Below are 22,389 nucleotides of genomic sequence, written 5' to 3' on the forward strand. Positions count from 1 at the left end.
GTGTGAACAGCATGAAGTTCAACAAGGCAAAACGCAAGGTCCTGTACATGGGTCGGCGCAATCCCAAGCACAACTATAGGCTGGGCGAGGAATGGATTGAAAGTAGCCCCAAGGAGAAGGACTTGGGGGTATTGATTGATGAGAAGCTCAACATGAGCCAGCAGTGTGCGCTTGCAGCCCAGGAAGCCAACCGTGTCCTGGGCTGCATCAAAAGAGGTGTTACCAGCAGGTCGAGGGAGGTGATCCTGCCCCTCTACTCCGCTCTGGTGAGACCCCACCTGGAGTACTGCATCCAGCTCTGGGGGCCCCAGTACAGGAGAGACATGGACCTGTTGCACCGAGTCCAGAGGAGGGCCACGAAGCTGATCAGAGTGCTGGGGTGACTCTCCTGTGAGGACAGGCTGAGAGAGTTGGGATTGTTCAGCCTGGAGAAAAGAAGGCTCCTGGGGAGATCTAATTGCGACACAGCAATACCTGAAGGGGGCCTACAGGAAAGCTGGTGAGGGACTGTTTATCAGGGAGTGTAGTGACAGGACAAGGGGTAACGGGTTTAAGCTGAAGGAGGATCGATTTAGATGAGATGTTAGAAAGAAATTCTTTACTGTTAAGAGTGGTGAGGTACTGGAACAGGTTGCCCAGAGAGGTTGTGGAGGCTGCATCCCTGGAAGTGTTTAAGGCCAGGTTGGATGGGGCTTTGGGCAATGTGGTCTAGTGGAGGGTGTCCCTACCCGCAGTAGGGGGGTTGGAATTAGATGATCTGTGAGGTCCCTTCCAACCCAAACCATTCTATGATTCTATGATTCTAAGTACAAGGGACATAAAACTTGGTAAGAAATAGTTCTGAGGAGTCCGTACAAACTCGGAGAGACTCCTGACTTCTCTTTCATTAGCATCTTTCTATTGTGATCAGTCCCTTAAGCTTATTAGAAGTGCAAAACCCAACACTGTTCACAAAGCAGTGCACTGAAGAAGTAGAAAGACCACCAAAGTTTCTTTCAAACACGGTTTGAGAGGAAAAAGTGCTAGAGGGGGTATTTTTAAATTCTGAAGTGAGAACAAAACTGATCTGTGTATTAGTGCCAGAATGGACCAGCCAGGTAGAAAACAGTAAAAAAATATTGCCAAAAAAATTCAAACTATGTTAGCTCACATGAAGTCACTTCATGTCTTTATCTGACGTTAGCCTGCTTTTTGCTAGCACATAATAGGTGTTTCTAATGATAGAGCTTGAAAGTATTCAAAGTACCTTTGTACAGCAAGGATTTAGAGGTAGGTTTCTTTTGTTAATACAAAAGAAACAATCTGAATTTTAATTCTCTGAGGTATATACAGGAATGCTTCAGCTACACACAGCATAAACTGAACAAAAGACAAGAGTTAAACCAGAACACAAGACGTGATCCGCTTAAATCCTGACTTCTTGTAAGAAAAGCTATTTCTACTTCACCTAGCACACTACACCCAGGACTAAAGCTGTTAAGAGTATCATGGTGTAAGAGCAAAGATAACAATAAACATACCTGTATTAAAAACTGAAAAATTCTGATTCAAAATTAAGAGTTCCTTCCAACGAAGCTTATTGATGGTTTCAGTTTTTAACCTATCTGCATTTCAGTAGTTATAATCTTCAGAAAACTTAACATTCACATCAAAGTCAAAGAACATAAAAAATAACGTAGATTCACATACAGTATCTTCAGAATAACCATTACCTGCATAAATTAGTTTTTGGCCAGCTACTGGAAAAGCATCTTTCCCCCTTTCTGATTCAATCTTCTCTTTCAGTGCCTTCACCTGAAGAACAGAAACAGACTTAATGAAAAAAAAAAATAGCTGTTTCACAGTAAGATAGATCAAAAGAATTCCAGACACCCCAGCCAATAAGTCAGCCTCAACGGGGGCACAGCTGAAATGCCTCTACGCAAACGCACGGAGCACAGGGAATAAACAAGAGGAGCTGGAGACATGTGTGCGCCTGCAAGGCTATGACCTTACTGGCATCACAGAGACGTGGTGGGATAGCTCCTACGACTGGAGTGTTGGGATGGAAGGGTACGGGCTCTTTAGGAAGGACAGGCAGGGCAGACGAGGAAGGGGCACACACCCTCTACATCAATGATCAGCTGGAGTGCATGGAGCTCCACCTGGGGAAGGATGAGGAGCTGACCAAGAGCCTATGGGTCAGGATTAAAGGGAGCGCTGGGGCAGGGGACATCATAGCAGGGGTCTGCTACATGCCACCTGACCAGGGGGACCGAGCAGATGAAGCCCTCTATAGGCAGACAGGAGCAGCCTCACGTTCACAAGCCCTGGTCCTTATGGGGGACTTCAACCACCCCAACATCTGCTGGAGGGACAACGCAGCAGAGCGCAAGCAATCCAGGAAGTTCCTGGAATGTGTCGATGACAACTTTCTCCTCCAAGTGATAGAGGAGCCCACGAGGAGAGGTGCCATGCTGGACCTTATCCTCACCAATAAGGAGGCCCTGGTAGGGGATGTCAAGCTCAAGGGCAGCCTCGGCTGCAGTGACCACGAAATGGTGGAATTCAGGATCCTCAGGGCAGCGAGGAGGGCGCACAGCAAGCTCACTACCCTGGACTTCAGCAGAGCAGACTCTGGCCTCTTCAGGGATCTGCTTGGTAGAATACCATGGGACAAAGCCCTGGAAGGAAGAGGGGCCCAAGACAGCTGGCTAATATTCAAGGGTCACCTCCTCCAAGCTCAGGAGCCATGCATCCCAACAAAGAGGAAGTCAGGCAAAAACACCAAGAGGCCCCCATGGATGAACAAGGAGCTCCTGGGCAAAGTCAAACAAAAAAAGGAAGCCTACAGAGGGTGGAAGCAAGGGCAGGTAGCCTGGGAAGAATACAGAGAAACTGTCCAAGCAGCCAGGGATCAGGTTAGGAAAGTCACAGCCCTGACAGAAATTAGTCTGGCCAGCGATGTCAAGGACAACAAGAAAAGCTTCTATAGGTATGTTAGTGAGAAAAGGAGGACGAGGGAAAATGTGGGTCCCCTCTGGAATGAAACGGGTGACCTGGTTACCCCAGATATGGAGAAGGCTGAGGTACTCAATGACTTCTTTGCCTCAGTCTTCACTGGCAAATGCTTCAGCCACACTGCCCAGGTCACAGAAAGCAGGGACTGGGAGAATGCAGAACCGCCCACTGTAGGAGAAGATCAGGTTCGAGAATATCTAAGGAACCTGAAGGTGCACAAGTCCACGGGACCTGATGAGACGCATCCGCGGGTCTAGAGGGAACTGGCGGATGAAGTGGCCAGGCCACTCGCCCTCATATTTGAGAAGTCCTGGCAGTCTGGTGAAGTTCCCACCGATTGGAAGAGGGGAAACATAACCCTCATTTTTAAGAAGGGTAAAAAGGAAGACCCAGGGAACTACAGGCCGGTCAGTCTCACCTATGGAGCAGACCCTCCTGGAGACTATGCTCAGGCACATGGAAAATAAGGAGGTGATTGGTGACAGCCAACACAGCTTCACTAGGGGCAAATCGTGCCTGACAAATTTGGTGGCCTTCTATGATGGGGTTCAGTGTTGGTGGACAAGGGAAGTGCAGCTGATGTCATCTACCTGGACTTGTGCAAGGCATGTGACACTGTCCCGCACAACATCCTTGTCTCTCAATTGGAGAGACACAGATTCGATGGATGGACCACTCGGTGGATAAGGAATTGGCTGGATGGTCGCACTCAAAGAGTTGCGGTCAACAGCTCAATGTCCAAGTGGAGAACGGTGACGAGTGACATTCCTCAGGGGTCGGTACTGGGACCGGCACTGTTCAACATCTTTGTTGGCGACATGCACAGTGGGATCGAGTGCACCCTCAGCAAGTTTGCTGATGACACCACGTTGTGTGGTGGGGTCGACATGCTGGAGGGAAGGGATGCCATCCAGAGGGACCTTGACAGGCTGGAGAGGTGGGCCTGTGTGAACAGCATGAAGTTCAACAAGGCAAAACGCAAGGTCCTGTACATGGGTCGGCGCAATCCCAAGCACAACTATAGGCTGGGCGAGGAATGGATTGAAAGTAGCCCCAAGGAGAAGGACTTGGGGGTATTGATTGATGAGAAGCTCAACATGAGCCAGCAGTGTGCGCTTGCAGCCCAGGAAGCCAACCGTGTCCTGGGCTGCATCAAAAGAGGTGTGACCAGCAGGTCGAGGGAGGTGATCCTGCCCCTCTACTCCGCTCTGGTGAGACCCCACCTGGAGTACTGCATCCAGCTCTGGGGGCCCCAGTACAGGAGAGACATGGACCTGTTGCACCGAGTCCAGAGGAGGGCCACGAAGCTGATCAGAGTGCTGGGGTGACTCTCCTGTGAGGACAGGCTGAGAGAGTTGGGATTGTTCAGCCTGGAGAAAAGAAAGCTCCTGGGGAGATCTAATTGCGACACAGCAATACCTGAAGGGGGCCTACAGGAAAGCTGGTGAGGGACTGTTTATCAGGGAGTGTAGTGACAGGACAAGGGGTAACGGGTTTAAGCTGAAGGAGGATCGATTTAGATGAGATGTTAGAAAGAAATTCTTTACTGTTAAGAGTGGTGAGGTACTGGAACAGGTTGCCCAGAGAGGTTGTGGAGGCTGCATCCCTGGAAGTGTTTAAGGCCAGGTTGGATGGGGCTTTGGGCAATGTGGTCTAGTGGAGGGTGTCCCTGCCTGCAGCAGGGGGGTTGGAACTAGATGATCTTTAAGGTCCCTTCCAACCCAAACCATTCTATGATTCTATAAATAAAAAATACAAAATTAAGTACACTTTGTTCTAAGTTTTAAATACGAAAAAGTACTTTTCAGCCACATCTTGATTTATTACAAGTTCATCAGCCTTCCAAAGACATCACTGTAACCACCTGCAGAGCAAGTGTTTTCTTCCCAAATAATCTCTTGTGCATAATCAAATTAGGCAAGTAATTCCTCCATAAGAAGTCTTCATACTCTGAGTATGAGTTTACAACGGTGACAAATTGAGAAATTTGGGCAAAAAATGCTTTGATCTACTGACCCATCTCCCGTCCCTGTTCCTTCTCTGAATGCAGGGCGTACACATGCTATACATAGCTGATTGCTTTCTTTATCATAATGACTCTTCAGAGAATGCCTGGGTTTTTTTGTAAGGTCACCATGACATTCAATTTAACTCACTAGAATGACTTCAAGTCTTGATATACAAAGACATGTGCAAACTATCCAGTTGTTGCTTTTATATAAGTAGTTTTCAACTCTTTCCCCCTCCTCCCTAATTTTTGGAGTTTGCACAGCAATTTTAAGCTCCCACACGACAGCATTTTGCCCTATTTACTTTCTTAGGTAGACCACAGACATCTAGTCCACGCTTTCAGAGCACAGTATACATAGCTCAAATGACAATGTGTTAGTTGTTAGGTATCAGAATGCCCATATTCTTCAGGAAGACTGCATAACGCTATCCTAAAGAGATAAAGGATGTTCCTGTAGAAGCATTTCTGTACTGATACATTTGAAATCATGTTTTAAGACAAACACCTGTATATAAACATTCATTCTTCTTGTTTCCTGAGACACTCCCTATATATGTAAAACAATCAACGTTATGAACTTATTACTACAAACCAACTCCATCTCCCGAAGTTTTTTTTCACAAGCTTTTTTCATTAAATGCTGCAATTGAGATGCATATACTTAGGTATTTAACCAGCTAAGCACGTGAAAATGTGTTTACCTTAGACAGCTTAATCAGACTGGCAACTACTTGTGCCTTAGGTAGCAGTATTATTACCATTTCTTGTTAATTTTTAAAGCTGTAGCACACTATTAGTTGCCTGAGTATTAAATACACTGAAACAGTATTTCAGGTGCTAAATGGTAAATATTTACTGAGAAGTTAAGCTTTAGTGATTCTCAGCATAACTAAAATCTGTCATCCACTTCATATGCCATTCATGCCTCCTTGCTTCACTTTACTCTTCTGTTAATGACGTCTTTAGACCTTTGCGTTACCTTTCCCCTTTTCCTTCATTGGTCCCCTCGCTTCTCCCTCTTCCTCTCGGATTTTATTTCCATGTTTCTTTATCAACCTCTTTACCGGGTGTATTGGGTCTGGCTGAGATGGAGTTAATTCTCCCCACAGCAGCCCTCATGGTGCTGTCTTGTGTATTGGTAGCTAGCAAGGTGTTGATACCACAAATGTTTTGGCTACTACTGAGCAGTGCCAGCACACATCAAGGCTGTCTCTCCAATATTTCTATCCCACCCACTCAGCAGCAGGCTGGGGGTGGGCAAGATCTTGGGAAGGGACACAGTCAGGACAGCTGACCCAAACTGACCAAAGGGATGTTCCATACCATATGACGTCTGCTCAGCAATAAGAAACTGAGAGGTAGGGGGAGGAACAGGGCAGGGGCACTCATTTATTTTTCTTTTTACAAAGTTTGTCTTGCAGAGTAAGGAGTACGCATACTGAAGCCCTACCTCCCAGGAAGTGGCCGGATATCGCCTGCTGACAGGAAGTAGAGAATAATCTTTTGCTTTGCTTCCGCGCGCGTTTTTTTTTGCTTTAGCTACATTAAACTGCCTTTATCTTGACCCGTGAGTTTGGGGTTGGTTTTCCATCTTATTTTCTCCCCTCCCTGCCTTGCTGAGGAGGGGAGTGATAGAGCAGCTTGGTGGACATTTGGTGTCCAGCCGAGGGTAAACCACCACACGGGGCTAATTCTTTCAGTTTGGATGTTTGCTCCAAAAGGGAAAAACAAACTTTAACACTCACAATAGAGCTGCACCTTTTCAGCAGTATACATAAAAAGGAGTTTGTTTTACCAAGCTTCATGACCCAGCGAAGGAGGCCCGCAGAATCAAACCTCTTCTCTAAGCTTACACCTCATGTAGGTGATTAAATGACAAGCCATACAAGGATACAGAACACAAGATATGACTTCCTTGTGAGACTATGCCAAAATAGGAAGTCAACTGTTTTTCTCCTCAGCAGATGGAGGAAGGATGCTCAATGGTATTCTTATTACACATGCCATCCCAGCACCTGCCAAAAGCTTTAGAATCAGTCTCCAGCAAGCCAGTTGCTTTTCCACAGCAAAACTAACAGCAGCTCCACACAAGTTTTTGGGCAGGGTAAAACCATTACTCATTTTAATAATAATCTGCTGATAGCATCATTATTCTCATGTACTTAATTTACAAAAGCTTGCTCTATCCCTGGACTTACATTTACGTTAGAAGAGTATTTCCTTGAAAAACTAAACATCTAATTTATGAATTCCCCCCCCCCCCAAATATTATTTAAGGTTGGAAGTTGAAGTTGCTCACCTTACAACTGAACAGGCTCCTCAGGCCACAGATAAGCCATCAAGAAGTGTTTCCTGAACTTTAAAGTATTGGATACTTCAGGCAACTCCAGTTAAGTGTCCTGCACCTACTAGGGCAAATTAACCCCCTGAATCATGTTAAAAGACTGTTATGTTTTCAAATGCTTACTTTTTAACACATTGCTTACCTAGTCATATATTTATGCACTTGTACTAATCACTCAAAGATGATGTTTCAAAGTTTCTTCTTTCTCTCACAGTCACCACATTCATAACAAATATTGTAATAGGATCAGCAGGTATAATCTATTTTGAGGGAGAAAATTAAGGCTTGTTTCATGTCCACTGCACTCAATCAAGTTACTGGTTTCAAATGTCTACTTTGTCTTCCTCATGTTTTATTCTAGACTATGGTCTTTTTCCTACAAGGAACAAAACCAAAATCTATTCTCTCATATAAAAATGTCCCAACAGCTAAATGTGGTATTTAGGTCAGGACACTAAATGCACATTTTAATTACTACACAATAATTGGATCCACACAAAAGAGAGAACATATTTATTGTAGTAAAATATTGACAGTAAAATTCCAATGATCCATTTGCCTTTGCTGTCCACCTCATGTGCAGTGCTTCCCCACACTGCTATGTGACTGATGTACTGCAAGTGACCAGGGGTACTGCTCTCTTCCAAAACCTTCTGTATAAGTCTGTGACAAATGATAGGGCTGGGCTTTCATCCCTTTGGCAGGTGCCACTCCTCTCCAGACATAGACAAACTGCAGTTTACACTACAGGGCCAAGGGAACTCAGAAAAAATGTGGTAGTTATGATAATGGCTGAACAAGCAGCAGTACTCAAAGACTTACAGAATGGTTTCGGTTCGAAGGGACCTTAAAAGGTCGTCTAGTCCAAGCGCCCCTGCAATAAGCAGGGACACCTTCAACTAGATCAGGTTGCTCAGAGCCCTGTCCAACCAGACCTTGAATGTTTCCAGGAATGGGACATCTACACCCTCCCTGGGCAACCTGTCCCAGTGTTTCACCACCCTCATTGTAAAACATTTCTTCCTTCTATCTACTTCAGTTTAAAGCCATTACCCCTTGTCCTATCACTACATCCCCTTGTAAACAGTGCCTTTCCAGATTTCTTGTAGGCCCCCTTTAGGTACTGAAAGGCTGCTCTAAGGTCTCCCCAGAGCCTTCTCTTCTCCAGGCTGAACAAGCCCAACTCTCTCAGCCTGTCCTCATGGTAGAGGTGCTTCATCTCTCTGATCATCTTCATGGCCCTCCTCTGCACCTGCTCCAACAAGTCCATGTCTTTCCTGGGCTGGGGGTCCCAGAGCTGGACACAGTACTCCAAGTGGGGTCTCACAAGAACGGAGTAGAGGGTGAGAATCACCTTTCTCAACCTGCTGGGCACACATCTTTTGTTGCGGCACACATCGCCAGGTCACGTTGAGCTTTTCATCCACCAGCACCAAGATGTTCTCTGTAGTGTTGCTCTCATTGCCTTCATGCCCCAGGCTGTGTTACTATCAAGGGTTGCCCTGACCCAGGTGCAAGACCTTGCACTTGGCCTTGTTGAACCTTACAAGGTTCACATGGGTCACATTCTCAAGCTTGTCCAGGTCCCTGTGGATGGCATCCCACCCCTCAGGTGTGTCCACCAGACCATACAGCTTGGTGTCATCTGCAAATTTGGTGAGGGTGCCTCAATCCCACTATGTCATTGATGAAGATAGTAAACAGTACTGGTCCCAGAAGGGACTCCTGAGGGACACCACTCATCACTGATCTTCTGGACATTGAGTCATTAGCCACTACCCTCTGGATGTGACTACCCAGCCAATTCCTTATCCACTGAACAGTCCACCCATCAAATCCATATCTCTTCAGTTTAGAGAGAAGGAAGTTGTGAAGGACTGTGTCAAAGGCCTTACAGAAGTCCAGACAGATAAAATCTACAGCTCTTCCCTTGTCCACTGATGTAGTCACTCCATCATAGAAGGACACTCAGTTGGTCAGGCAAGACTTGCCCTTGGTGAAGCCATGCTGGCTGTTTCAAATCACCTCCATTCTCCATGTGCAAATCTTTTAGGAGGATCTGTTCCATGATCTTCCCAGGCACTGAGGTGAGGCTGACAGGTCAGTAGTCCCCAGGGTCCTATTTCTACCCTTTTTAAAAACAGCTACAGTATTTCCCTTTTTCCAGTCACTGGGGACTTCACCTGACTGCCATGACTTTCCAAATCTCATGGAGAGTGGCTTGGCAACTACATCAGCCAATTCCCCCAGGACTCTGTGATGCATCTCATCAGGTCCCAGGGACTTATGTATATTCAGGTTCCTCAGGTGTTCACGAACCTGATCTTCTCTTATAGTGGGAAGGACTGCTCCCCCAGTCCCCCATCTTGCGGTCCATCCACTCAAAGAGGTGTGGGAAGAGATGTTGCCATACCCCTCAGGACTGTGAACTCCACCAGTGCACGACCACTGCAGCCCAGGCTGCCTCCAATCTTGACGTCACCAATTAGCTCACTTGCGTTAGTGACCATCAGGTCCAGTACGGCATCTCCTCTGGTAGGGTTGTCTATTACCTGGCTTAAGAAGTTATCCTCAATGCACTCCAGGACTCTTCAGGACTCAACCTTTCTACTTTCTCTTGTAGCTCTGCCACCAGGCTGAGCAGATCATCCACCTGGTCACACCTCACACAGCTGTTCTCAATACTGCTATCTGTTCCCAGTGACAGGCTCTGGCACTCCCCACAGTCTGAGATCTGGGTGGCTGCACGTTTTTCAGGGAGCTCTGTCTGGGTTGCCACATCCATTCTGGCAAGCGCAGAGGACAGAGCTTTCTGCCAGGTGGATACCATAGCTAAGCTCCTTCCAAGATGACCACCAAGTGAACTTACTTCTTCAGCTGGTAGGGTGACAATGCCCTCCCTGTGTGCCCTCCTGCGCAAGCTGCTGTGCCAACTGCATCATCAGGCCCTGGCTGACATGCCACACTCCATTTGCCCACAGTGCTACTGGTGGCTTGCACTGCCTGGGCTGCCTTCTGTAGGCATGAGGTGGCCACCGTGGCTGTGGCTCACCTTCAGCTGCCAGCTCAAGGCAGGTCACACTGCTCCCCTGGCATCTCCTGGCCTCAGGAAAACCCCCTATGTCCCAAGACCTGCCGCTCTGCTGCGGGCCAGGCCAGCTTCAAGTTTATACTGTAGTTCTAGCACATCTGGTACTGCTGCACTGGAGGGTGGTATTATCTCACATTCAAACCTCAGTAATATATAATCTCCAATCCCCACTGGGTTTTCACACAAGTTAGACATGGTTGTGAAGGGTAAATGAATTCATGCAACCACCCTTTGACTTTCCAGTTCTTTGGTATGACCATGTATGGGAGAAAGCAAATCTCTGCTGTTCCAGTATTGTAATCAGTACTCCATTTCAGTTGCAGCCAGCACTAATCAAAGTGATGCCTGTAGTTCTGCTACTAAGACTCCTTCTAAGACGTGAGGCAGTTGAGGTATCAAAGGGGTATCATTACTTATTTCTACAGCAGCAATGCTAAATATTCAGTGTTCTCGTGGATCCTCACAATATCTGTTCCTCAAAAGTCAGTGACCGAGATGCAAAGGTTTGTCCCCATCATGAGGTTTACAGTTTCCTTTAGTGAGACTGAGTTCAGCTTCTACTACATGCAGTTTCTGCTGGCCTATATAAAGTAGGAGTTAAGGTTAACTTACCTGTAAGTTACTGTTCTCCTATATACACTATTAACACACAAGCTCTAGTAAGAGTACTGCATGCACTGCCTGCTAGACTCCTACTCCAAACATGAACCTTCAGGTTCCACAAGATTATACCCATAAAAAAATAAGTCAGCAGCCACAGCCTGCTTCATGATGTTCAAGAGACTGCACTTCAGCTGTAAAATCCTCTTTCCACAGTCCAAAAAAACCCCTTTGGATCCCACTCCTGACATAATTTTTATTAATGTTGTAGTTTAGGTCAGGGCAGACTAAACACATAAATTACTATGCAATAATTGGATCCACATGAAGGAGTTTGGTATTTATTGCCTTGGTGAGTAGCTCTTATTAATACAAATAACGTTACAAAGTTAGGTGAAAGCAGTCATCTCTGCTTCCCCTTTGCTTTCTTACAGAAGCAGGGCTGCAAGCACTCAGGAAGAGCAGCCTGCTGAGCTGGTGGTGTCAGCTGCCTTTGCTTGGAGCGTGATAACTCTAACTGTGTAAGCTTGGTCCCAGGCATCCCTAGAGGTTCTCCACAGCCAGGTGTCACAAAACACAGTGGTACTGAACATAGCAACAAACTACACATTTACTCCTCAAAGAACAGAGGCAATCTTTGTCTAAAGCCTGTCAATACAGTGGCCATGACTAGCTTCTTAAAGGAATTCGGAAAAAAATGGAAATGCTGAAGACAGAAAACCATTACAGTTTTCAGTACTGGTCGTCTTTATTCTCTGTACTTGCCATATATAGCAATCAGTTTAAGAACAGATCGTATACTAAACTCAAGTACAAATTACTTCAGTTCTCAGACATATTTCCCCAGCTCACAGTTTACAAAAATCTAAAACAAATTTAAGCTTAACATAGCTCAGTTAATTCACAGTATTTTGCTAACTATATCCATAGGCACACTGCCATTTGCAAAAGCAAATACTGTGAATTTTTGCAAAAGATATCTAATGTGTTAAGGTAATTGACAGTAACCTAACTCATCATGAGTTCCAAATTATTAAAAATTCTGTAATGTAGTTCAAGTTGTTCCTATAAAACTGAAAATATATAAAATATTCAAGTATCTTCCAGAAAATACATTTCAGAACATTGTTTAACTGTTTTATACAGAATAGTAATTTACATAAGGGAATCTGCCATATCTCAAATGAATTCACTTAAGTGATCATATCTTTTCAAAGGAGCAAACAAAAAGGACTTCTACTTAAGCCTACTCTGAACTACTCTAGTTTGAATCTGCAAGAGAATACAGCCAGCTGCAGATGTCAGCATTCTCCTGTTAGAGGCAGAAGTTCAAGAAACACTCAGGCTGAAATAAGGTTTTATAAACAATGCCTACCTATTCTTTTGGCTTTTGTCACTGCCTAGCCTAAGAGGCCAGAAACATCCTCATTTGCAGACGATGCACAATACTAATTCTCAGAATAAAAAAAGGAATAAATAACCGCAGATACACCTAATTTAACAGTAACATGCTGGTGCCATAAAATTTCCTCTTGTAGTTCTAACTGAAGTGACTGAAGACAGCACCCACTAACAAGAAAATACGCGTGCCCTTAATTCTGCCAACAGAAAAGAATACATAAAAGTGCTCCCTGAACAACCTGTGTTTCATCAGACACAGTAGTCTGAGCCACCTTCATTTAGATTTAAACTGTAAGTGCTCCTTTTTTGAGGAGAAAAGAAAAAAAAAAAAAAAAAAAAGAGAAGCCCTCTCACTGCTCTTCAGAAAGACAGCTGTGCCTTCCAGCTAATGGTACAGCAAGCTGCTGAAAACAGCAACATCCTAAATTTTGCCTCTAGCAAATTAGGTCACTGAGAATCTATACTTCAGCATCACGATCAGTTCAGGGTTATTAAGTGAAAATTAATTTTGCGAAAGCACACCCAGCACATCGATATGTCAAACTTTGAAAGCAGGTTTAAGATACACAGTCAATCTCTGTCTCCGTAACATTATGACATATTTTTCTCAAAAATACAGATCTATAACCCAAATCTTCAGGCTACTTAGCTTAATTCCACCTGATCAGAGTTCAAAATATATTTCAGTCCTCAGAGAATCCCATTTTCCTTCTGCCATAATAAATTTTGCAGCAGAATAAAGGCAACCAATACTTTATGCAACACCTTTAAGAATGAGCATCAATTCTTCTGCAAACACTTACCCTAAAAATTTAGAAACAGCATACCGGCGCACTACAGCGGTCAACTTACAAGATGATTTTCTTCTGCCCCCTATGAATTTAGATGCCAGACCCTCCCTGCTATTCAGAGTGTGAACACAATGTCCTCAAGAATAAATGCCATGCAATCTGTTGAAGAGTCAGAGCTGATGGACTCCTAACTGAAAAACAGGTCTTCCAAAAAAACATCAGTCCCTAACTCTGCATCCCAGCTGGACATCCTAAAAACAGTTACATGAAACTGCTAGTGCTAAGTTGCCCAATTGTTCCCTACAGTTATTTTAGCCAGCTAAGCAAGCAGGACATGCTGGGTTCCATCCAGGCAAATAGCTCCCATAGGTCAGTACATTGAGCAAACTCCCTCCCTTCCCTCTTGCACACTAATTTCCATTTCTCCTACCTTACACACCATGCTAAAATAGAAGAGGAAAAGAACAGTTAATTCAAAGTCACATTTCATAATTCCTAATAAAAGAGAACAATACACTTCCATCAATTTTAATTTGTAATTACACAGGCCATACAACACAAGCAAGATAAATTTCTGAATTTCTTGAGATCTATAGAGAAACCAAATATAAAACTGAAAAGGATCCCTTCCGACATCAAGCCACATACCCACCCTCCAAACCACAATCTTCATCAGGAATCTGATTCACCTTCACCTAAAGACACATAAAGTCATTCACTGCTACTTCTACCACAAGGCTGCTACAAAGTTTATTCTGATGTTGGAAGCCTTTTCCTAATTTCCAGCCCAAATTCATTCATAGACTTCTTCTGCTTCTTCTTATGCTGATGCTGTAATGCAAGCATTAATGGCCTTCCCACCTCCTATGGTGCTTACCACTGTAAAATATTCATACAACATTACCAAATCTTTCTCCCAGTTTGTGAGCTAAGCTAGCCAGGGCCCTTTAGTTTCCTTTCATGTGGTGTTACTGGAAAGTGGCTAAATAATTCACTAAGACTTATTTTGAAGTTTTCGAAAGCAGGCATTCTTTACTGCAGCACTGGGTGCATGGGGGATAACTCCAGCTAACATGCACACCCAAAAGACAAAACTAGCAAGTATTTGTACTATGTTAATATACATATTCATTATATTTCCGAGTAGTGCTTATCACACTCATGGATTTTCTGGCAACTCATTAGCATATGCTAATATCTTTCACGCATGTTTGTTGGCACCTCCGGGTGGTCGTTGGGGGTCTTCAGACTCAGTCCTGGTATCACATATACCTTATCCCTCAAGGGTGGTTTTGTGATCACCTTGTAACTTCCTTTTCTTTGCACATCTGCTCTTCCAAGGCTGAGCTGTTTAAAATGAGATTGTTCCAGAGATTCTTATCTTACAACTAATTATTTTCTAAGTTACAATGGTTTCCCTTTTGTTTGGTTACATCTATTGAGCAATGGCTCTAATTGCTTGAACTGATCTTAATATTTCAATATTCACAGGTATCAATGGGAGTCTCAGTCTTCCACACCCTCCTAGCACCTCTTTCCTCCACCTGCTCTGGTGGAAATTCATGCACCTTGAGTGGCCAGCACGCACACAAAAAAAAAGGCATCACCACTCTTACTGGAAGTTCCAGCATCCATGAGCTTCAGGGCTTCATCTTTTACTAAATCCAACTCATTAACCTATGCTGCTCATTTGACAACCATTTCCAAAAGACTGAACCCTAATCAGGCAGCCAAGTACTAACATTAAAGTTTGTATTCATCATGTTTCTATTGATTTTTACTCAAAACCATCAAATTCTTAACAGATTAATAAAAGGACTATGAAGAGATGGATCCCAAGACTAACTCTGAAAGACCTTCACTACTAACCTACCTACACAGTTGAACTGTTTCTTTTTTTTGAGAAGAAACCCCTAGCAGAGGGGGTTTAAAGTCTGTCTTATAATTCTCTACCAATCTCCATCTTTTCTGTAACAGACTAACAGGTTTCTCCCAGACATTGGGAAAAGCCATCATTTAGACAAAGACGAAAGCCTTCAGTTCAAAGAGCTTTGCTCTCCTCCTCCTCCTCCCTGAGGGAGGACACGCTAGTCTGAACACCTCTAATATTCCCAAGTTTTCCCTCCCACCACACATTATACTGCCATGTAGACGCTGCTTAAAGTCAGGTGAGGACAATGCAATTGTAGTATCAGACAATAAACCAGCTAATGTAGCAACAAACTGACCAGCACAACAGGTTTTACTACCTTTAATTAAACTCCATGATCAGCAACAGATTAATGGAATATATTGTGCCTACTATTGAAATGTCCATAGTATAAGAAAATACTTAGCTCATAAATAAATGCTTTGTAGTAGCTTTACTGAAACATTTGATTCTAGCTACTTCCCTCTACAAGTAACAAAAGCAGATTTTGCTGGCACAAACCTACATTTACAAGTATCTCTCATATTGTCTTCCTAAACAAGACAAATCATATTTAGCCAGGAGATCACCTCAATGGTTGTATGAACAGATTACTGCCCTACTTTGCGTCCCAAAGGCATAACAGATACAGTAATTGAGAAAAACTATAGAAGAGGAAGACTCTTGTGAAAACAGTAAGGTTTACAAGGTTAGTGAGTGACTGGAAAAAAAATGTACCCAACTAAATGAGGCATTTAAAATTATTCCACTATTTTTAAACAGCCTCATAGACAGTATAAAGCATTCATAAACTTCTGCATTTACTACTTGCATTTACTGTGCTGAAGTTTGTGTACAAAGCAGCAGTGTTGTCTGGAAAACAAACAGTCTGCAATTGGCAAGGTACAAATCCAAATTTAGCTCTGACATTTACTTCCTGAGCAATTACCTCTGCCTTTCTAATTTCCTCTCCAAAACCGAGCTTATCTACACCTAGGTGAAGCTTATCAGTCTAGTAGTTGCTGTTATACATTGCCCAGAGATCAACAAAATTAATTTCTGATCTCAAAGATGGCCTCTACACACTTCTACCCTGCATTTAAAAATTGATCTAAGCCCTGTTTAGAAGAGGAGACACTAAGGCCAGTTTTCTGATGCTAAATAGTGACTAGAGAGCCGCAAACATGCAGCTTTGTACTAACACATGACCACATAGATTTCAACACTAAAAAGAGCTTTAAACAATGGGGGGGGGGGAATAAAGCTCAGCTATCTGCACCTTTCAAAAAAAGCAGAAAGGTGTGGCTATTGGCAGCTCTTAGTGCTCTCTATGAACCCACAAGGGCATTGTTTTAAGGAGAAAGCTTACATTGTCTGAGTGGTGACCCTCACATGGTCATGTTGATTAGCATAAACAAATGTCCAGTACCTTTAAGCAGACAATTTTTACAAGGATATTCTCCACAAACTGATTTACAACGAGTCTAAAAGCAATATAGTAGTTTGAGTCTGAACAAAACTGACAAGACATTTTAATTATAGAAAGGTACTTTAAAAAAAACCCTTTCCCAATACTGCATACTGACAAACCAGTTGGAGAGGTAAAACAAGTTTTATTTAGAGATGCTTTAGTGGCCTTAATTTAGAAAACAACATAATATACAAGTTAGAAATACAAGGTGTGAAGCTCAGACATTCAAGCTGGGGGGATGGGGATCAGGATTTCAGTCCCAGTTCTGTTCCTCTCCCTGAGCTTAACATGCCTTTCATACAAAAACACAGGGAACAACAAAGACAGGGAGAGCTAAAGTTAGCCTTTAGACCACACTCCAACTCAGCATGCTTATAGCACTCACAAGCCCTTTCCTCCTCTTTTCTCGTTCATTTGATGCTCCCCACAGGGCAGCATGCATCAAGTCCAATCCCTAACCTAGCACTCCCAAGTCCACCACTAAACCATGTCCCTAAGTGTCACATCTACAGGTCCTTTAAATACCTCCAGGGACGGTGATTCAGCCACTTCCCTGGGCAGCCCGTTACAGTGCTTGATAACCTTATTGGTGAAGAAATTTTTTCTAATATCCAACCTAAACCTTCCCTGGCACAACTTGAGGCCATTTCCTCTCATCCTAAATGTTCAGCTCCATGCAAAGGATGTAAAAGAAAGCTATTGAGGATAGGATCTGCAAAGAAGATTCCCTGACAGAGCTGACTGCAGGAAACAACACAACACTGCCAAGAGATCAGCAAGCACTGGCTAGGAGGCTGCACTGGTCTCATCTTCCCCATGAACACCCATGCTAAATAACATGATTGCCTCTTACAAATACACTTATCATTTGAGATTGTGGACCTGTTGTGCTACTTTTGCAAGCAGATAATGAAAGACAGTAATCGTATCAAACAGATTTACCACTTACAGAGACAACAAAGATAAATGGCAAACAGATGTACCACAGGGTGGTTGCCCAGTCTCAGGAGTAGACACTCCTGCATGACAGCAGAGACCAATGCATCTTTATATTCACCAGATCCTGTAAAATAAAAAGTCATTTGTTTCAGTGAGTATACTCCATTCAAGTATCCTGCCTGGAACAGTGACCAAAGATACAAACCTTGGTAGGAGAAAGCACTGCCAGCCATATCCTTCAGTCCTCTAAGTTTACACAGCCCTATAAATATCCCTTCGGGAAAGTACCTTCCTATGTTTCAGAAATACAATGAAATTAGAATCATAGAATCATTTTGGTTGGAAAAGACCTTTAAGATCATTGAGTCGAACCATTAACCTAGCCCCATCAAGTCCATCACCAAGCCATGTCCCTAAGCACCACATCTAAGCGTGTTTTAAACTCCTCCAGGGATGGTGATTCAACCACTTCCCCAGGCAGCCTGTTCCAGTGCTTGACAACCCTTTCAGTGAAGACATTTTTCCTCATATCCAATCTAAACCTCTCCTGGTGCAACTTGAGGCCATTTTCTCTTGTCCTATCATTACTTTCAAAAGGTTTGCCAGTAAACATGCTCTTGTACACACAAGGGCAGCAATGAGACTGTAGACAGTAGCGTGGTTATCTGCTCATATTATTCTTTAATTAAAATGTACTCTCCACTCCCATAAGTTCCAAAGGGAACACCTTCCAGCCTGTTGTTATCCACATCAAGGACAGATACCTTTGCTTACCAATCATACCTGCAAAATAGACTTTAAATACATTACACACAATTATGTACAGAGCTATCTGTACGCAAGTACGTACAATGTGTATATTTCTCACTTTACTGGCCACCTTGGGAATGGTGGTGCAAGAAAGTCTGAATTGTTGAGAAAAAACACACAATATTGACAAATTATTAAAAGTACAAAGGTAACCTTCTCCTGCTGACAGCTAAACTAGATAAGAACATTCCAAATAAAACAGTTGTAAAATTATGGTCACAGAGCCCATGCATTTGAAAAATGCCTAAAATGTAAAACCATACTCTAATATGAATAAAAGTAGTTGTATTCATAATTTATGCTATCTTAACCTTTCCTTTATTATATTTTGAAGAATACATGTCATTCTCCTTTAAGTTCTTTGGAAATTATATTGCAACAGTCACTAGAATTTAAGGAAAATATTCCTAATATGTGAAAGCCTAACCTTCTTCAGTCAAGAATTAGGACTTTTGCTTGCTTGAAAACTCTAACTCTAGCCAGGAAACAGGAGAAAAAGACTAGCTACTGAAGAAAAGCACTAGTAAAAAAACCCAGCTAATAAAATGAACACAAATTGTCAGACAACATAACTTGAAAATGCTAGTCTGCAAAGAAAGTATAAAAATGAAAAAAACCCAAAATGGTCCCTGACACTCTTATTCTGGTAGTCTCTGAAGCTACCATTTCTGCAGAATTATCTATCAAACCTCAAGCAGCAAGTATAAGCCCTTCAAATTCACACCTCCTCTGACTGTGCAAGTATATAGACTCATCAATGGATGCAAGAGCAACGTAAGAATCCTCTAGAAGCGGAGAAATATACCTGCTGTAAAATCAAAGAATTAATGAAAAATCTCAGGACTTGAGACAGAAAGACATCTTTAACCTGGAAGGATATTTCTGATTTTGAACAGGATCATGAGAACACTTTTCCTCAGGTAAATATAAAAACAGTCCTCTTATCAGCAACTTCTGCAGCATTAACCTACACTGAAATACATGTAAGAAGGTGGTCATCAGAGTAAGTTCATACGTTACAAGCCTCAAAGTCAGTTTTTACCATTTCACCCAGCAATATTTTCTGGCTTTTGCAGAACTGTTTCCAAAGTTAACTCTTCTGACAAAATAAACTACAAATTCAGCATTAATTGTGTTAACCCTTATTCTTCACTAATGCTGCTAGATCAGGAGGTGTTTTTCCAACAGTAGCCCACAGTTTACCAGGAGAGCTCTAAGAAATATGATCAATACCTTTTACAACAACCCATTACTGGTTTCCATGCATCCTTCCTAGTCCCAGGAAGGACAAGAATTGATGCAAAGTATGCTTCAAAATCACATAGACTTTCAATACTCATCTCCTTTTTTATTACATGCTTTAGTATAGCTCTCAATACACTGAATACAGATGTAAATAAAATTTTGTGGGTTCACAAATCACTCTATCCATTCAGATGATAGTCTAAACTAATTCAGAAATTTATCACTGCATCCTCTGAAGAGAATTAAAGCAGCTTGTCATTTTATCATACACACCTTCCACGTACATATCAAAAAGTACCTCCCTTACATGTTCCACCTTGTTCTTACAAAGTCAAAATGTTTTTATACCCCCTACAAATCAGAAAATAATTCTTTGTGACGACATTGTCCTTTGAAAAATGAGAGTAGTACCTCTTTCTCCGTGCATTATACCTGTTTTATCTAGAAAAATGAAATATATACCAAACTTCACTTTTTCCTTATTACATACCCTTTGGATCCTGCTTTTGCTGGAGTGCACTCCCCACACATTTAATACAGCTTTGGTTAGTACCTAGCCTAAAAGTCTAAACTTAAAAACCAGGAGCTTCCAGCAGCAAAGGGGCATAACATTATCATCCAAAAATCCAGTTGCACATGTTTAACAATAAAGCATAAACATATTAAGTACGCATCAGAACATAGAGAAGTTCAAACTTCCACAAGTGTCCTGTTGACACGGTGTTAAACCAGCAGGCATTCCCTGCATGTTCAAACATTGTGACAGAACCATGACATGTGAAAGCCGTATTATGTGACATAGGGACTGCTGCCAAAAGACTACTGACATCCTGAATATTCCTTGCAATTCTCTGCATTTTGACAATCGAGTTTTTAGGTTACAGGCACAGGGAAGCTGAAAAGGAAACAGGGCAGATTTATTCTTAACTTTCTTTGACAGATGAAAGTGTTTGTTGAGGTTTTTTTTAAAAGCCTGTTTAATGTTTTCAAAGTAATAATTACAACAGAAGCACTAGATTTAGAAGCCTACAATGTAATCACAGTCACTCAGACAAGAGATGTGGCCACACAGGTCTGCATCAGTTTCAGACAGGGCTTATTATTTGCTCCTAACACAAGGCTTAATGTATTTACTCTCTCACAGTCAACAAACACAAGCAGCTGCTTATGTAGCTAAACGCATTCTTTCATTTATCCCGGTTAAGTCTGAACACTCAAGTACTGAGCTGCCCTGCTCAGAATGCTAGAATGATTACAACGGGTAAATCCACCCCTCTACAGAGCACAATGAGTACAACATTGATTCCCACGCACTCCAGAAGGTTTTTTTTCCCCCCCAAAACTTAACACAAACAGCCATGCCTGCAAAAATTTCTGAAGTTGATAATAAGCCTTCTCAAATAACAGGGCCTGAAGCTACATCTTTTCAACTTTTTTAGTCAGTCAAAACATTTGACAGTCCTCATCTAGCATGTCTGCAAACAAGACTACTCCATGCTTCAAGTCTAATTTTTATTCAGTCAAAATGCTCTGTGGGCATACTTTAAAAAACAACTAAACCAGAACTAGTCACATTATTAAAAGCATGCTTTGAACTTTAAAATCAGTTGCTTGTGTAAAAGCTGTAACAAGCCTCATCAGTTATTATGAAGTGTGTTGCTTCAAATTCTCATGTTTAAATATTCGTTACTATTAATGACAGCTTTCAGTTACAAGCATAACTTCTTTTAGAATACTACCTTGTACTGTAATATCAAGTCTCTTCAGATTAATTTTGTATTGAGAATAAGGCGAGAAATTGCTAGAACCAGAATCCAGTTTTAGAGAATCAGAATCCAATTTTAGAGCAACAAGTTTCCTGGGCCTATCACAACCAGATGATTTTTGGCCTTGTCACAGTATAGGGCACAGCTCCAAGTAAACAAGCCCACCTCTAGCAGAGAAACACACATACAGTTCAAAGACTAAAAGTAATGTTTCCTGAACTCCACAAAAAACCCACAAGTGTTTCAAGATGTTAGAAAATTAATCTAAGAAACCAGCGCACTTAGCTAAAATTAGTAGCTTTCAAGATGAGACTGAGAATTTTCAAACATATACTTGTGAAACACTTGCTTAATAGATTACATTTCGAAGCATTTTCCAATTTTAACAGATTTAGTTTCCAACTGAAGGTTCAAAAATGTTCTCTTTATTAAGTTCTACAGCTTAGAACACTTTCAGTAAGAATTTCTTTCTAATTTTCTAAGAAGTAGACTAAGGAAATTTAAATACATTTTTAATCTGTAGAAACTACATTTATAAACAGTGTGTGCAGTCTAATTTCCCATAATCCAACTTTTAGCTAATGCATTTTGCTGTCTCATAAGCTGGTGAGTGTTTTGACTGGCAATATTTCTTCAGTCCTCTCCTTGATTTTATTTCCCAGGACCTTACTGAATATAGAGAACAGGAGAAGAGATGAAAAGAGAACTTTTCTCAGTTACAAGTAAAGACTAATGCTTTAAACCATTGAAGGTTTCTAACAAATGCTTCAGCTAGACAACATCTGTCATCTCTCTCTGCCACACTGTTCAACCAAGTGAACCCTTAGTCTGACTTTAAATGTCATCCTTTATTTTTCTTAAGATGGAAGCGGAAGAGGGTAAATCAACAGACTTTATAAAAGCAGACGCAATGTTCCAGAGTTTCCAGAGTTTCACTGCCCAGATGTCAAATGAAGAGCTGCGGCAGACACACCTTCAGATGCTAAACTCTCCAAATCTTTCAAAACAAGG

General features: G+C 42.3%; 1 protein-coding gene across 2 annotated transcripts in view; it reads right to left on the reverse strand.

The window, feature by feature from the left end:
• Positions 1–22,389, reverse strand: part of RAD23B (RAD23 nucleotide excision repair protein B) — a 49,876-nt gene that overhangs the window by 25,576 nt on the left and 1,911 nt on the right. For both annotated transcript variants that reach the window (XM_075740867.1, XM_075740865.1), the window contains exon 2: positions 1,713–1,794. In XM_075740867.1, coding sequence (XP_075596982.1) covers positions 1,713–1,794 — 82 coding nt within the window. The remainder of the gene's footprint in view (positions 1–1,712; positions 1,795–22,389) is intronic.

The sequence above is a fragment of the Balearica regulorum genome, chromosome Z (assembly GCF_011004875.1).
Source record: "Balearica regulorum gibbericeps isolate bBalReg1 chromosome Z, bBalReg1.pri, whole genome shotgun sequence".
Taxonomy (NCBI): Eukaryota; Metazoa; Chordata; class Aves; order Gruiformes; family Gruidae; genus Balearica; species Balearica regulorum.